At 35.3% G+C, this 18,749-nt stretch overlaps 1 protein-coding gene across 4 annotated transcripts in view; it reads right to left on the reverse strand.

The window, feature by feature from the left end:
- The window catches only part of DLG2 (discs large MAGUK scaffold protein 2), a 2,228,225-nt gene that overhangs the window by 1,462,551 nt on the left and 746,925 nt on the right, over positions 1–18,749 (reverse strand). For 3 of the 4 annotated variants that reach the window (XM_077964105.1, XM_015115421.3, XM_015115419.3), the window contains exon 1: positions 7,956–8,295. The exons of the other annotated variant lie outside the window; for it this stretch is intronic. In XM_077964105.1, coding sequence (XP_077820231.1) covers positions 7,956–7,997 — 42 coding nt within the window. In that variant the 5' untranslated portion in view covers positions 7,998–8,295. Of the gene's footprint in view, positions 1–7,955; positions 8,296–18,749 lie in introns of those variants that run through there. 4 annotated transcript variants of the gene reach the window in all.

Raw genomic sequence — 18,749 nt, forward strand, 5'->3', positions numbered from 1 at the left:
CATGGACCAGTCCTTTCACTTGTAAAAATAGGTTTAATAGAAAACTTTCCCTTGGGGTTATTGTGAAGATGAAATGAGTGGTATACGCAGTGCCTGACTCATCATAAATACTAAACAAACATTAGTTATTGTTATTAGGAATACTGAGGTATGTAGGTGGGTAGGCTAAATCCCAAAGGCCAGGGCCAGGGAAGTAAGCACCGAACTATGAATTCCCAGATGAATATGCAAATCAGTAAATGAGCCAGGCTATATGGAGAAGCCCTAGTGTTGGCTTCTTAGTGTTGGCTGACAGCTGTAATTCATCATCTTTCATTTGCATTTTCCTAATTGATGTTGTATTTTTCTTAAGGCAGAGAACATGTTACAGTGTTTTTGAAATTATGAGTTATGACCCATTCTATGCCCCTTCAAAGTCAATAAAGAAGGTTAATGAAGGAATCTTTTAAATAGGTCAATATGAATTGTATTTCCCCAATTATTTTTCTGATTATAATACATTTAGTTAATCTTGACCGACATTATAAAAAAGAAAGAAATTGTTAAAAGTTGGAATGGAAAATATCACAATGCATAGCTTTTGGTAAAAGTAAGTATTGCTTTTTAAAACACACTGAGTTGCAATTTTAAATATATTTCTTACTACATGTTGCAACCCAGCTTTTGGAAAATCTTTGGATCTATATGTTACTTAGACAACTATTAACATATAGCAATTTCTGAACACACTTGAAAATTCCAAACATATGCTATATGACAATGTTTTCCAAACTTGTCCTCTGAATGATTTACCTAGGGTCATTTTCAGATTCCCAGGCTGCTTTCCTAAGATTCTGATGCTGGAAACATACTATCATAATGAACATTAGAGAGAAAATTAATTAGAGATTAATTAATTAATCTTAATTTTTCATTAGAGAGGAAACTCTCCTTGTTGTACATCTATTCTTATTTGGTGGTACCACATCTAATCCAAAGAGGTACTTTATAAAATATTTCCAGTTATTTATATTTGAATGGCTAACATTCATTCAGTCAGTCCATTATTTATCAAATATTTATTAATCATTTGCCATGTGCAAGGCAATGGGTACAAAAATACATATAAGAGACACAGTTCTTGCCCTCAAGTAGCTTACAGTTGACTCATTTAAGAACTAGGTCAGCACACCCTGAGGATCAGAAGAGCTGAGACCAAAAGAAAATGAAATCATGAATATATATGTATGCCTCAAGTCTTGGGTAACCTACCTTCTACAAATGTTCAGAGGATTAAAAAGCAGTAAAATGGCATGGTAATTACATATCAAGTATTTTTCTCTAATTAATACAGCAGAGCTGAAAACCCACACACCACACCTAAGGAGGACTCAATATCAGTGTCGAAAAAGATAAGATAGATATCAAAAATTATAATTATCTACAGAATTGAACAACTTGTCCCCAGTCCCACTAGCACCAATCTGATCTAAGTTTTCAACATCTCTCCACTGTTTTACTGCAGGAACTTCTACCTGGTCTCTCTGCTCCTGCCCTTGTTCCCTTAAAGTCTCTTTTCAACATAGCAACCTGAGTGATCCTGTTTAAATGTTAGCTAAATGATGTGACCCTTCTGTTCAAAATCCAGCTGGCTTCTCATCTCACTGGGAAAGTCCTACATGATCTTTTCACTGTGACATGTTCTTGACCATTCTCTCTTCAGCCACACTGGCTTCTTAGATGTTCCTTAACATGCCAGGCAGGCTTCTAGCTCAGGGTCTTTGCACTTACAATTTCTGTTACTTTTTCCAACATGTATATTTTGTTTATATCTTTTAGGTCTTTACTCCAAGCCATATTCTCAGTGAGACCTTCACTAACCATCTTATCTAAAACTCTAAACCAACCCATCTGCCAATGCACACTTCCAATTTCCTTCCATGATTTTTTGACTTGGCACTTATCATTATGTACTATGTATTTTACTTAACTGTCTTGTTTATTTTCTACCTACCTCTCTAGCATATAAGTTCTATGAGGGTGGAGATTACTGTCTGTTTTATTTTATCCTTTATTTATAACACCCAAGTCAGTGCCTGACCCATAATAGGCACTTATCAAATATTTGGTGAAGGATGAATGCAGAATACAAAAGAAAGCCTCAGGTCTGACTCTGGCCAACATGTATTGGAAAGAAGCCAAGAAAAGGAATGGCAAGGTCATGCCATGTAAGACATATGCAATTTTATTGTTTACTGAATTCCTTACCTAATTTTAAAAAAAAATTTGAGATGTCTGTAACATATTCATTGTAGTTTTCATATCTATATTATCTATTGAGGTAGGTTGTTAAAAAGGTTTCCAGTGGAACAGACCTGGTTTAGAAGGTGAGTTGACTTGCACCTAATAGTTATAATATTAGGCAAGTTATTTGTGTTTCCTAAACATTAGTTTCCTTATCTATAAAATAATAATGATCAAAATGCACAAATCTTATGTTACTGGGAAGCATTTTGAGAAAATACATTTAAACTTGTTGATGTAGTCCAGGGTTCATGCTAAGAGTTTGACAAATGGTAGCTATTATTGTTATTGTTCAATGTGCTGTTTTATCCTTTTTTTATTAAATCCTTGTTTCATTTTTTAAGTTGTGAGTTAATGGGCTTTGTTAGAAACTGTAGATCTAACACGTTAAGTAGGCTTAGGTATTATAAACCCAATATACTGAACTGGTGTCCAAATGGCTCATAACCATTTGGAGACCATACTAAAGGAGTTCCATAAGGAACTAATACATTATAGGTATCCTGAAAGAGATAGTTATTCAATTGGAACCCTAAGAGGTACCATCTCTGACTTGTTATGAGCCATAGGTGTTACTCGAACTGTCCACACATTCTGATTCATAATTCCAAGTCCTGCCTACAACAAATTATGTGTTTATTAAAAGCATCAATATGTGGGATGCATCATAGGATCTAGCAAAGAGTAGGTGTCAGCAGCATAAGGAGACAGAGTTTCTGGAAGTTTCCTTTTCAGTTAGTCCACTGATAATTTTTTGAATCCCTAAATATGAATAAACTGTAAGAAAAAAATTAAGAAAATAGTTTATAGTTCCTGTCTGCAAAATTCTTAAAATTTTGTTGGGGTGAGGGAAATACCCAAACATAAGCAAAATTAACTATCAGTGTAAAATAATAATGCAAGTTATGATATAAGGCAGTAGAAGATGTATTGCCATAAATGATGGAGAAATTGTACTCACTAAGTTAAAGGAGAGATAAAGCATTGGAGTTAGTGTGACTGGGTTCCAGTCCTTGGAATATAGACACCCTATACCATTTATTAAAGGAATGAGAGAATTTAGACAAATATGGACAATGCAGAGAAAGGATTCCCATCACAGGAAAACAATTCCAGAAAATTATCGGGGCAGAAAGAGGGGGAGTTTGGTAAACAGCAATTTCACTGAATAAACCTGGTGAAAATTAACATGATAAATGTCTGAATTCTACAGTGTTTAGGCTTCAATACATTGTTTTAGTGTGAATTATTGATTCCCTCCAAACTAGCTCTACAACCTGGTTGAGCAGATCCAAAAGAGTACATGACTTAGTGTAAGTGGTTTGCGATTGGCAAATCCAGTACTATTCAAACTGAAGCCTATATGACTTCAAAGGCTACGAGGTTTTTTCTTCCTTTTTTTCTTTCTCTCAAAATAATTTAACCAGCATTAACATAAACAAATAATGTGAAAAGAAGCTGAGTGAATAAAAAAGAAATCTGAGACTCAGTTAATGCATTCTTTTAAAGTATCTCTTGAGTACCTACTATGTACTTACCATTGTTCTTTGTGCTGACGATATAAAGGTGAACAAAACAACTAGAACTCCAGGTTCCATGGAGCTAACATGTGACTATGCATATGTGTCATTGTGATGGTTATTATGGTGGGACAGGAAATATTATACCTAAATGTGTTTCTCATTACTTATAGATATATTTTAATTGAGCTCAATTTCTAATGTGATTCTTACTGAAGGCATTCTGAAGCCTTACTGTCACTTGGTGATCTTTGTTTTTCAATGATAAGTTAAATTGATTGAGTTATTACTATAGTCTAAGAACTTTTTATAGTGTTCACATGCCTTATCTAACATACTACTTATAATAGCTAAGAGCTATTATTATACCTCTTTTTACAGATGAGAAAAAACTAAACTTTCTTAAGCTATGCAATAAATGGGGAAGACAAGTTCAAATGTAGTTCTTTTGAAATCCCAAAAATCCATACTTTAAAACCATTCTGTTACAGTCTTTTTCTTAAAAGCTTTTATATTTACGCCAGCAAGTTTTAAAAATAAAGGAGCAGAATTCTAGAATTTATGCAGTAGGCAGCAGGATTTACTCGAAAGAGTAATAAGTCAACACTCAAGAGATTCTGCTCTGACACACTGTGGAACTGAGTAACTAGTCATTTCCTCTCTCTATCTTAGTTTTCTTACCTGTGCTATAGGTCTAATACTTGCAATTCATATTTCAGGGATTGTGGGTTTGTGAATGTACATGTGGGTATGTTTGTAGTAGCAATGAAAAAAGGGAAATAGTGAGATGAGGAAGATAAAATTATTTCAAAAATTGTCATCAGTATCATTACCTTCAAAAATAGATCCATTTCCAAAGACAAAAATGATACAGACATCTGATGCAACAAGCTTCCTGTATATTTTCTCATTAAAGAGGCACTTTTCATATAATATAGACAATTTCAGATGGAAACTAAACTACCTGTGTACATGATGATCACATTGCTTCTTTTTAGTGAGTAGACTAAAACTAAACTGTTCTAATAATATTTTGTAAAAAGTTAAAATAAAAACTGAAGCCAATGTAATGTGAATCTTTATCAAACTCTATTTAAAACTAACAGGAAAACACAGGACATAAATAATGGCCATTGATTAGAAGTTTTCATTCATTTCATTTCCTTCTGTTGAAAGCTCTCCTAGAAAATAGGTAGCAAAGTAACACCATTTCCAAAGAGTTATATTGTGATGACCACTCAGTCAATTCTCACAGCATTGGTTTATCTTTCCTTTATGATTTACCCCATTATTTCACTCTTCAGCCTTGTAAGAACCCATGTTCTAACCATTTCAAACTATTTGTAGCTCTTTGAAGTGCTCTGTGTCTTAGCTCTGTGCTTTCGCCACTCCCTTTACCCAGCATGCCTTCCTTACTCCAAGATTCTTGGCAAAAGTCCATTAGCTGTCAAGATTCAATTTAAAAGTGACCTCACAGCAAAATCTTTCTTGATTAGTCCAGGTAAAATTAGCCTGTGATTTTGTTTGTTTGTTTTGTTTACTTGTCTCTTTCTCCTACAATAACGCCCTGCATAGATGTCCATTATGGGTCAGAAATACTTCAAAGCATTTATTTGTTTATAGTCTGTGTCTTTTTCTAACTGGAAGCTTCTTAAAAGCAAGCACTGTTTCTATTTATCTTAGTTTCCAAGACTCTAGCATAGAGCATAAATCATAGATGTCATTCAAAAAATTGTAATAGATGAATGAATAAATGGTGACCCAGGAGTCACATTCTGATGTCTGTAAATATACGTGTGTGTGTGTGTGTGTGTGTGTGTGTGTATGTGGGTATGTGGACTTATTACATAAAAACATAAAATATCTTAAAACACCACTCTCAATAAAATTATTTGTTATATTTTATAAAGGTCCAATTAACAAAAAAGTTTATTCTAGAATAAAACACTGTGACATTAGTGGTCTATTGTGTGCAAAGAAAAAAAAAAGACAAGAAATGTTTCTATCCTTTGAATTTTAAGCACCTTGAAGTTTTGGGTAACTGTAACAAGAATCATGTTAAATCATGGCAAACATGAGAAACTATATACAATAAGAAAGAATTTGGCAGACCAAGGAAATAAGTAGTTCTTATAACAATAGAAATAAAAGCAAACACTTTTTAAATGTAATATAAATAAACTAAAACAAAAATCAAAATAGATAAAAATATTACATGAGACTTTATTGCACCAATGTGATAAAATAACAGACCACAAATGAACTGCAAACTCTTTGGCAAAACTTGCTATCTCAGAAAGACAAGATAACCCTAAAAAATTATGAATTATTTAAGGAAGTGCAAGAGCTAATTACTGAAAAGATAGAAGCATAATTAAAATTAAAACTAATCTGCTCAAAGGAAGGTTATATATGTATGTGGCAATGCATATGGTCTCAATTTCTATCAATCAATACATAAGAAGTATCTATATCTTAGTACAGATTAGCCAAAGTACTAGGAATTTATTATTCAAAAGTAATCTGAATTTAGTTAAGATATTGTTAGTGAAGCTTTTATTACTTTGCTTATGAATTTAAATGAGAAAAATGTAAAGCTAAATTCATAAAGACAACTATTAGTAGGTTAGAGTAAAAAGAAATTTCCCAAAGCCCATTATGAAAGAACTTTGGACTTAAGTTTTCCTGCACTTCCAAAATATAACAATGAAATAGCAAAACAATTGTTATCTCTTTATCTAAATTACTTATGGAGCTTCCTCTGAATAAAGTACTTTTCTCCTTTCAAAAAGATGAGGAGGGAAAACATTTACAATTTACTGAGCTTGCAAAACAATGCATGTCATACCCATACTTTGGAACAGGTGATGATAATAGAGAAATCCAAGATGATATTTCGGCACATTTTTCATATTTTTAATTATTTTTTTCATGTTGTTTACTGTCTACATCTTATACATGGAGGAAAATTGACTACTAAAGTTAATTTTAAAAGTAGCAAAAAGCAAATTCTATAGAACTCTGAAAAATGATCCACAGAATGCTTCCAGGTTGTAGTTGTAAAAGAATTGGTCATCAAAACATAAATACTACCTGTTTGAAATTCAAATAGAAAATAAAAAAGCTTACAAAAGAGTGAGCAGCAGGGAGTTCTTTAATAAAACTTGTAAACACAGAAAATGAAACTTTAGTATCCAGACACATTAAAACACTCCCCTAGTAAAATAAAAGGGGGAAACACTTTATATTGACTTAAAAAAAAAAAAAAAGATTCTTAATTTAGGTAGTCTTAACTGCCTCTTAATTTTTTTTCTCAAGGCAATCACTTTCCTTTTGGACTTCCTTCTACAAGAAATATAAGCTCAAAATGTTAACCAAGGATGTAATTCACTTAAATGATGCAACTGGAATTCCACAGCTGGTCTGGCCGGCTCAGTGCTGAATGAACACAGTGTCAGAAAACCTTCTCAATAATAATGCCCTGTTCGTGACAGGGGGTAAATCTCCCAAACTTGGGCTCAACTTCAGAGGCTCATTAGCTACAGCAAGTGAATGTCAGTGGGGTGACAACAGCGGGACAGCAGCACCCACGCAACTGAAGCAACCAGCCCACCCAGAGCTGACGATTTGTATAATCAATATCGGCAATTCCCAGTGAAAATCATTTGTTGATATGCACAGGATGGTCAGGTGTCCCACAGATCACATCTAATGCCATTACAGTCACTAGATTTAATCCCCCGGCTCTTAAGCAATTCAGCTGCAAGAACACAGGAAGCTCACAGCACTTTTTAAAAGAAAGACTAAATCATAATTCAAAGCATGCTCTATAGCTTTTTACCTTCTCTGATTTCTTGGTTCTGGCCTACCTAAATAATTTTCATCTTTTCCTCCCCCCTCTCCACCCCCCAACTATGAGCGTGAACCTGAATTACAAACAGTTAAACCTGAAGGTCACTTCACAGCAGCGTTCCAACATGCTCCCCCAGCGAGGCTGCACGGCAACAATAAAACAAAGCCTTTGCAACCACCTGTAATAATCTGCCTGCTCAGCCAGCAATCCGAAAAGTCCTGAAGCTACACAAGGTAGACATTTTCTGCAGCTGGTTTAACATGTATATTGTGCCCAGTTGCCGGCTCGCTTCCTCTTACCTTCACGTTAGTCCGGAGTGCACAGTAACATGCAAAGAACATTGCAGTAAATAAGGAGCATATGGACCGGTATTCAGCTTCTCAGCACAGCGCAAGCCCCACACACACGATCCTGGGCATGTGCTACTAAAGAGCATCCGTTCCCTCTGTCAGTTTGAAAATGCATTGATCTCTGTTTTCTCTGACTACAAAACGACATGTCTTGAAGGCACTGAGTGAGAGCTCAAAATCTCTTCATTGGCTATATATAGCATTATGCCCAGTAATTTCAATTAGATGAGAATTCAGCGTCTGAAAGTTAAGACCTCAGTTGCTTTTCCTTCTAGCATTTTAAATCACTGGATTAAAAAAAAAAAAAAAAAAAAAAAAAAAAAAAAAAAGAAGGAGGGGGGAATGAGCTCACTCAGGAAGGAGGGGGGGAAAGGTGAAGAATTGAAATTTAACCAATGAGTTACTCATATTTCTGGAGAGCCCTAGTGTTATCCTATTAAACACTTTACAATGGGATCGCATCAGGCAGACTGTAAATGAAGAGGAAACCCTTTTCCCTTTGGAGGTTTAATATGAGCTCTGCACTATATTCCAGGCTATTCTGGTGCAGCACCCTGTTTGGCAAATACTACAAATCACTGCAAACATGTCTCATTCTGCTTCTCCATGTGGAATAGGACTAGGACCAAAAGATCATTGTCACATAAAGTCCCCTAAAATGTGAACTGGGTTCCTCTGGGGTGATCTGTGGTTACAGGACTGAGAAGTACCACCTTCTCCTACTTCCCTGCCCTGTTACATCTTTTAGGGCTATCTAAAGTTGCCAGACTCCATAATAAAACGATGTGGCCAATTTTCCAAAACTATGTTTTATTGGTAAATGACAATCAGTAATGAGATGGGGTTGAAATGGAAACAGAAGATTCCAGGGGATAACATAACCTCAGATTCAGTAGCAACTGCTGCTGAATGTAAAATGTTCAGCAGGCTCCGGAAGGGAGAGAGCAAGAGAGAAAAATAAAAGCTTCTGCCCCTATAAATCCATAAGGAAAAAAAAGAAAAAAACTTAAAAACATCCGTCAGAGCCTTCTGTCTGTTGTCATTCCTGCCAGGCACCGGATGCTGCAAATTAACTCAATTTTTACTTAATCAAAAGGACAAAGTACAATTTAGGGTGCTATACCCTTATTTCCAGCCATGGGAAGCCCTAATTCTCAGCTAGAATTCTAAAGCTATCTGGCAAAATGCAAGCAGAAATGAACAGTTCTCACTGCAGCAAAAATAGTGGGAGGAAAAAAAAGTGGTTATGTCTTTGCCACGATGCTCCCCATCAGCTTCCAGCAACAGGGAAGATCAGCATAACTCACTAGAAAAAGCTGCAGTGACTTTTAGGATTTTTCTTTAATATGTTTTGCATAAGCCACCTCCCCTCTGGAGCCTGCAGTAGTGCTGAAGCACCATCAGAGTTACTGGGCATTTCTCCTGGGCAATGAGGTGAGGCAGCTTCAGGAGGAAGCAAGGTATTTAAGGGAGAGAAATTAAAGGAAGAAGAAAAGCAGGATTTTCTATTTCTCTCTTAATGACAAGCATTCAGAAAGTGTCGTCAGTTCTGACTAAATAGCTATTTTGGGCTGTCATTGTTTGTGCCTTTTTTTAGGAAGAAACAGGCAATCTTATCCTAAGCTGGAGATCCTTTGGCAACGTAAGAGAAGGCAGCCACTTATTTTGATTTCCAGTTCCGTCTGTCTTAGGAGCCTAGGTAATTACAAATTGTAAGCACTTACAACACAACCAGTGACTTCCAGGACATTAAAAAATCTACATGGATGCCCAGCTCTCATCATTCCACAACTTTTTTTTTTTTTTTAACGGACCTTAAATGCAAAACTGAGCATTTCAGTTAATAACACTTTCCCCTCCCAAGATTTATAGCAGGTCACATTTCCTGCAGCTCTTCCTAATAAATGAACCCAAATATAACAACTCAATGCCATGGAAAACATAGGAGAACTTAAAAATGCCTTTCTCCACTGCGGATTCAGAGGAATTTTTAAAAACCTACTTTATTCAACCTGTGAGTAAGTACCATTTTTTTTTCCATTGGAAGTGGGGAAAAGGAAATTTACATATGTTATTAATATTATTTTATTTAGTAGTTGCTGGGATATTTGGATGGCCCAGGAGAGAAAGATCAAAAAGAAGAACGAGAAAATGTTACAAATCTCAGAGCAGTTCACAAGCAAGGATTAAATGAAACAAGTCACAAGTGGAAAAGTACATGTAGGATTCCCTGTCAAGGCAATCAGGGAGGACTTCTAATAGGGCTTTAGATACCATTGTAATATGTATACATTTTTTTAAAAAGGCCCTTAGCCTTAAAAACTTCTTTAAAACACCTGAGTATACTTGTCTAGCCTACAAAATCCCAGGGCTATACCTGTAGATTTACTGCCTAATTTTCTTAAGTGGACTAGGGTAGCCAACTTACTACTCTCATTTTATAGATGCAGGAAATGGGGCATTAACTACAATGGCAATGTCCCACTAAAGAATATTCCATATTTTTAGGCAAAGAGTTCAGCAGAACAGTATATCTGCAAGAAGAATAACATTTGCTATAGTAGAAGAAAGTTATAACCGCCCATACATATTTTTGTAGGCAACAGAGTAAGTCTAGGCTTCCATACTGCAAGTAGTAGTCCTGGAAAATCACTTCCATGCCAGATTCCCATTTGTAAAATGAGGATAATAAGTATCTCATAGTGTCCAATGAGAATATTAATGATGAACCCTGCCATCAAAATAAAGTCTGGATGGATCAATTATTCAAGTATAAAAACTGAAACTGTAAACATATTAGAAGAAAACACAGATTTGGTTTTGTATAATATTGGAATACAGGAGCCTGAAGCTGTGCAAGAAAAGATAGACAATTGTGACTATACGAAAATATAAAACTTCTCCTTGGGTAAGTTATACACAATGACAAACAACAAAACTGGGAAACTATTTATAACACATTCCATGGGAAATTGTCTTAACATACATAGAACTTTCATAAATCACTAAGAGAAAATATAAAACCGAATGAAGCAGTCAAGGGACATGAAGTAGTAATTCACGAAAAGACCACAAAACACATTAAAAATGTTCAACCTCATATTTAAGAAAAAATATAAAAGTTAGAAAAGGTTATTAAAATTGACACATGAAGTATTAATGGAGATGCATTGATTGGTAAAAACTTTTTGGAAGGTAATCTGGAATTATCTATCAAATATTTAAAAAGGCAAATTACGTTTGATGTAGTGATTCAACTTTCAGGAATTTATCCCAGATATATGTGTGTGTATGTGTATCTAAAATATCCATCAGTTTGGAATTTATTTTTTAAAATTACAGTTTATTCATAACATAGGAATATAAGATATATATACACATATTCTTATGTGGAAAAATATCCAAGTTATACATAAAATTTTATGTAAAAATAAGGTTGCAAAAGAGCTGATATTGTATGAGGGTATTTGTATTTGTATATTTACATACCCTTGTAGGTAGAGGTGTAGGGGTGTGTGTGTGTGTGTAAAATTTTAACAGTGTTGCTATTGGCTTAGGAAGGGATGCATGACAGTTTTCATTTTATACCACTATACTATAGGAAAATCATTCACAAAGAACAACTTATCCAACTATCCCATCAGTAAATGAGAGAAATAAAGACATAGGGAATAAGGAAATACTAGAAACTGTGAGGGGATTTACCTCATTGTACTCCATGAACAAAAGTCAGGGAATGATTGTGAGAGGAGAAATAGGAATCTATCAGTTTCTGAATTGATCTTAGATCTGAGTGTCTCTCTGAATGTGAACATCTCTCGGTAATGCATGTAACTCTAGTGTGTATGTATGCTGTTCTTAAACTATGGCCCTTAAATACAAACCAACTACTTTATTTGATTCCCAAATGGAAAAAGTGGCTATTAAGAAAACTTGACTAGTTGATTTTCACCTTATGCACTGAATTTAAACCTATCTACATATATTTGGTTTGTATTTTTAACAGTGGACATGTAATACTTTAAAAAATACAACCTGGATTGTAAAAAAGAAAAAAAATTCATTATTAAAGCAATACGCAACTATAATTTGTTACAAATATAATAACAGCAGCAACCTCTTTTAATATGGACAAATAATTCATATTGCTAAACATCTTTTCCCTAATCTATAAAATAAGGAGTTTGGACTATCTAGTTCTTTCTTATAGGTAGATAGAGTAGTTTTGTTAGGTGCCTTGCTTTTTGTTTTGTTTTCTTTAGATAGGACAAATTAGGAATGTTTATATGTTAAGGATTCTCTAGGTTGCACTACAGGCCAATTAAGTCAGAATTTCTGAGGGTGGGACCTAGGCATCCATATTTTACAGGGCTCCCCAAGGGATTCCAGTGTCCAGCTAGGATTGAGAATTACTGCCTTAGAGCAGGGGTCAGCAAACTGATTCTGTAAATGGCCAGATAATAAATATTTCAGGCTTGTAAACCATACAATCTCTGTCACAACTACTTGATTTTAATGTTGTAGAGAGAAAGCAGCCTACATAAATATCTATTTAAACAGATAATACATAGTGTGTTCCAATAAAACTTTATTATTAATAAACATTAAAATTGAATTTCATATAATGTTCACATGTCAGAAAATACGGTGATTTTTTTAACCATTTAAAAATGTACAACATTTCTTAGCTTGTAATTTGCCAACCTTTTCTCTAAAGTCTAGAGCAGTGGTACTCAAAGTGCAGTCTTTGGGCTAGGTGCATCACTGTATGTTAGCAATTTGTTAGAACGAGAAATTCTCCATACCCCAGACCTACTGAATCAAAAACACTAGGTATGTGGCTCAGGTATCTGTGTTAACAAGCCCTCCAGGTGATTTTCAAGTAAGCTAAGGTTTGAGAATCACTGCTCTGAAGAAAGAGGAAAATTGATGGCTTTGGCTCTCACAAAAAGAAGACATCAACTCCAGAGCACAGGTATAAAAATTAACTTTATAGAAGAGAAAAGTATAGAAAACAAAGAGAAGGCAATTTCTGTTGTAAATGAGGTAATTTTAGAGTGGAGTCTAAAGATTCTGAGATGGATGCCAGTTGAGAAAGGAACTATATAATACCTGATAACTTAGAATCCTTTCTGTCTTAGAAACTCTAACAGCTCTTGGCCCTTTGAGTTAAAAAAAAAAAAAAAAAAAAAAAAAAAAAAAAAAAAAAAACAGACCTTGGTTTAAATTCCTTTTCTCGCACTTGCCAGCTGTGTGACCTTGGGTAAGTTACGTAACTTCTCTCTGCCACAGAGTATTCCTCTATAAAATAAAGATAACAAATCTACTTCATAGGGATGCTGTAAGAAGTCAAATATATAACGTGTGCACGCTGCTAGTCCCATTACCTGAAACATGGTAAATGTAATAAGTGGTAGTTTTCAGTGAAAAGAGAACTGAAATGATAGAGGTAAAGGTAAAGGTAAAAAGGTGCTATCATTCCTCCTGACTGGCTTCTTTTAAATACCTAGACGATTCTTTCAGGGGTTTGTAGATCACCTAGGACTTCCCTAGTATTTCCAGTCAGCCATAAAGAGAATTCTCAGAAAGTCTGGTAATCTCATTATAAACCCTGAATCAATTTACTATTATTGGAATTTCTTGCATCCTCCTTGGGATTTTCCTGAGATAATAATAACCAACTTACAAATTAAAAATTGTTTCAGAGTTTCTAAAAAATTTCCACAAAAGTATCCCTAAAGTCATAAGAGAATATATTTATACACCTGGAAGTGTATAAAACATATAAAATTGTATGTCATTCATGTTTCATTTCTTACCTTAAAAATTGATATGTTAAATTCAAGCAGAAAATATATCTCTATTTGTTATAAAGTAATCTTTTACATTTCTTACAAATCACTAAATTTAACAAGCCAAGAAGGCTATGCAATACTTTTAATACTCTCTGATATATATCTATATTACTGTGAATGCCTAGGGGTAGGGGTATTCTTGCCTCAGTTCACAAGTAAAGATATATCCCATTTGAGTTTTCATCCTCACATAAGCCCTGAAGATACTGTCATCATCCCCTGGTGTCCAGTGAGGAAAACTGACACAGTGATTTGTTGTTGTTGTTAATTTTTTTTATTATACTTTAAGTTCTAGGGTACATGTGCACAACGTGGTTTGTTACATATGTATACATGTGCCATGTTGGTGTGCTGCACCCATTAACTCATCATTTACATTAGGTATATCTCCTCATGCTATCCTACCCACTTCCCCACCCCATGACAGGCCCCAGTGTGTCTTATTCCCCTTCCTGTGTCCAACTGTTCTCATTGTTCAATTCCCACCTATGAGTGAGAACATGCAGTGTTTGGTTTTCTGTCCTTGCAATAGTTTGCTGAGAATGATGGTTTCCAGCTGCATCCATGTCCCTACAAAGGACATGAACTCATCCTTTTTTATGGCTGCATAGTATTCCATGGTGTATATGTGCCACATTTTCTTAATCCAGTCTATCATTGTTGGACATTTGGGTTCGCTCCAAGTCTTTGCTATTATGAATAGTGCCGCAATAAACATTCGTGTTCATGTGTCTTTATAGCAACATGATTTATAATCCTTTGGGCATATACCCAGTAATGGGATGACTGGGTCAAATGGTATCTCTAGTTCTAGATCCTTGAGGAATCACCACACTGTCTTCCACAATGGTGAACTAGTTTGCAGTCCCACCAACAGTGTAAAAGTGTTCCTATTTCTCCACATCCTCTCCAGCACCTGTTGTTTCCTGACTTTTTAATGATCACCATTCTAACTGGTGTATGATGGTATCTCATTGTGGTTTTGATTTGCATTTCTCTGATGGCCAGTGATTATGAGCATTTTTTCATGTGTCTGTTGGCTGCATAAACGTCTTCTTTTGAGAAGTGTCTGTTCATATCTTTTGTCCATTTTTTGATGGGGTTGTTTTTTTCTTGTAAATTTGTTTGAGTTATTTGTAGATTCTGGATATTAGCCTTTGTCAGATGAGTAGATTGCAAAACTTTTCTCCCATTCTGTAGGTTGCCTGTTCACTGTGATGGTAGTTTCTTTTGCTGTGCAGAAGCTCTTTAGTTTAATGAGATCCCATTTGTCAATTTTGGCTTTTGTTGCCATTGCTTTTGGTGTTTTAGACATGAAGTCCTTGCCCATGCCTATGTCCTGAATGGTATTGCCTAGGTTTTCTTCTAGGGTTTTTATGGTTTTAGGTCTAACATTTAAGTCTTTAATTCATCTTGAATTAATTTTTGTATAAAGTGTAAGGAAGAGATCCAGTTTCAGCTTTCTACATATGGCTAGCCAGTTTTCCCAGCACCTTTTATTAAATAAGGCATCCTTTCCCCATTTCTTTCTTTTGTCAGGTTTGTCAAAGATCAGATGGCTGTAGATGTGTGGTATTATTTCTGAGGGCTCTGTTCTGTTCCATTGGTCTATATCTCTGTTTTGGTAACAGTGCCATGCTGTTTTGGTTACTGTAGCCTTGTAGTATAGTTTGAAGTCAGGTAGCATGATGCCTCCAGCTTTGTTCTTTTGGCTTAGGATTGTCTTCGTAATGTGGGCTCTTTTTTGGTTCCAAATGAATTTTAAAGTAGTTTTTTCCAATTCTGTGAAGAAAGTTATTGGTAGCTTGATGAGGATGGCAGTGAATCTATGAATTACCTTGGGCAGTATGGCCATTTTCACGATATTAATTCTTCCTATCCATGAGCATGAAATGTTCTTCCATTTGTTTGTGTCCTATTTTGTTGAGCAGCGGTTTTTAGTTCTCCTTGAAAAGGTCCTTCACGTCCCTTATAAGTTGGATTCCTAGGTATTTTATTCTCTCTGAAACAATTGTGAATGGGAGTTCACTCATGATTTGGCTCTCTGTTTTTCTATTATTGGTGTGTAAGAATGCTTGTGATTTTTGCACATTGATTTTGTATCCTGAGACTTCGCTGAAGTTGCTTATCAGCTTAAGGAGATTGTGGGCTGAGATGATGGGGTTTTCTAAATATACAATCATGTCATCTGCAAACAGGGACAATTTGACTTCCTCTTTTCCTAATTGAATACCCTTTATTTCTTTCTCCTGCCTGATTGCCCTGGAAACTGGCATGGTGATTTAAGCAAATTTTTCAAATTTATACAGAAGCTAGAGGTGGAACTCCAATACTAGGACTTTTAATTGTAAAGCCCAGAGGAAATTTCTCAAGATCCCAGTGCCTATACAGTGATTCTTAACTGTTCCACACAAAACAATTCTTTTATATATAAATGTTTAATATTCTACTTACAACCATGAAAATGACAGATAATATAACCTACTTTTATATAGAATTTAAAAATTCAACATAATATATAATATAAAGAATTGAATTTAAAGTTGAAATTAACATAAAGTATACTTCAATGGCAATACTCAGGTAAAATTCCACCAATGGCATAATTAAATGGGCAGGCGCTTAATTGGTATATTGAATTGGGGATGGCATTGAATCTATAAATTACCTTGGGCAGTATGGCCATTTTCACGATATTGATTCTTACTATCCATGAGCATGCAAGCTACCAATAACTTTCTTCACAGAATTGGAAAAAACTACCTTAAAGTTCATATGGAACTAAAAAAGAGCCTGCATTGCCAAGACAATCCTAAGCCAAAAGAACAAAGCTGGAGCCATCGAGCTACCTGACTTCAAACTATACTACAAGGCTACAGTAACCAAAACACAGGTATATTGAATTTGCTACACAAAGCTCAAAAGCAGCATTGCTATCAGTGACACAGTATTCTGAACTGTTGAAAACTCTTCGTAAAGTTCTGAATAAAACAAAGAACAATCTTCCCTTATATCAGAAGGAAATTTCTTATAGAGAAATTGTGTTACTGAAAACTTCAGTGCTTATCAACTTAATGGAAGAGGTGCTTTGTGTTAAATACATAAAATGAAGTATGATTCCAGGCTCAGGAAATTTTATCAAGTATCTATTATAAACTAATGTCCAGTAAGATATTTAAAGAGGGTAGTACTGGCCTTAATGAGAACCACTTGACGCACAGCCTGAGAGTAAATGTAGATTTAGGAATACATGGTTGCAAAGATCTTTTTAAATTCCTTACCACAATTACTCACCACTCTGTACCAAGGAAGTTCTACATGTACTTTCAGAGTGTAAAAAGCCTACTCTTCTGGATAAAGAGAAAAATCTAAGAATGAGTGCCTCACAAGCAACCACAGATTCTAAACTATAGGACTGAAAAGACAATGGAATGGACATATCATAACCAATACAAAAAAAAAAAAAAAAAAAAAAAAGGCTTCAGGGAGTGACCATCTCAAAATCCTGTTACTCCTTAATGGTCGGATCAGAGGCTATCTTTTTATGAGATCAGCCCCTGCAGAGTCTTTTTTCTGAATGCTTGCAACATGTATTATTTGTATTGCCCAATTTAGTATCTGATTATACAGTGTCTTGTATTGTTTTCTTATTGCCTTTTGTGCCTAAAATTCATCTCAACCCCACGTTAAGCATTTCAAAAGTAAAGGACAACAATGAGCTGGAAAACACTTCCTTTGAGCACATAGTATTGTTACTTATTCTTCGTGAACTGATAGATTGGTGAGGAGCTGGGAAAAAATTAATGAAAAACCTCAAAAAGGCCCCAACACTGCCTGCTAATCCTACCCTGTTCTTTGAACAACCTCCTCCATCCTCTTTTGAAAGGTGATTTCAAACATTCTCTACTCTCCTCAAACCTCACACCTTCCTCCATCCTCATTCCACTTAGTAGATAGTTGCCTTCTACTAAGAAGAAAACAAAAACAAAACAAAACAGAGAAAACAAAAGCCAACGCACAAGTCCTCAACTTTTATCACAAAATAAAAGGAAAATCAGTGACTGTCCTTCCTTCTTTTGCTCCTCTCAGCATATGTTCCCCTCCCATCAAGAATGGATCTTTCTCTCTTCTTGCTCCTTCTTATGACAATTAAAATTCATGTTCAAGCTTTCCCATCTAAAAACAAATGCAAAACAGTAACTACTTCCTCTAATCACAGTTCCATATCAAGCTACTATCCTTCCTCATTCCTTGACACACAACCTTTTTAGGAAAGCCAGCCCCTCACTCTCCATCCATTTCTTCATTTTCCACACTGATTCTGACTCCTTAACACATTGATTTATGTCCCGTCCCCAGCCCCTTAAAATTGGGCATCACAACCAACATGTCACTTATTTAACTTTCACTTCTCTATCTTCATCCTCACCCACCACACTTCTGAGCAGATTCCAAACAGCTGAGCTCCCCCTCCTCTTGAAACACCCTTATCCTTTGGCTTCTGACTTTAAGTTTCCCCCATAACCTTTCAGTATATATATAAATATATTTTATTTTCAGTTCAGGGGTACATGTTGAGGCTTGTTAATAGGTAAACTTGTGTCCTGGGGATTTCTTGGACAGATTATTTCATCAGCCAGGTATTAAGCCTAATATCCATTAGTTACTTTTCCTGATCCTCTCTCCTCTCACTCTTTACTTTATGATATATAAAATTGAATGTCTTTGTGTCATTCCCCTCTATGTGTCCATGTTTTCTCATCATTTAGCTTCCACTTGTGAGAGCATGCAGTATTTGGTTTTCTCTTCCTGTGTTAGTTTCCTAAGGATAATGGCCTCCAGCTCCATCCATATTCCTGCAAAGTGTCCATTTTTATGGCGGCATAGC

The sequence above is a fragment of the Macaca mulatta genome, chromosome 14 (genome assembly GCF_049350105.2).
Source record: "Macaca mulatta isolate MMU2019108-1 chromosome 14, T2T-MMU8v2.0, whole genome shotgun sequence".
Taxonomy (NCBI): domain Eukaryota; kingdom Metazoa; phylum Chordata; class Mammalia; order Primates; family Cercopithecidae; genus Macaca; species Macaca mulatta.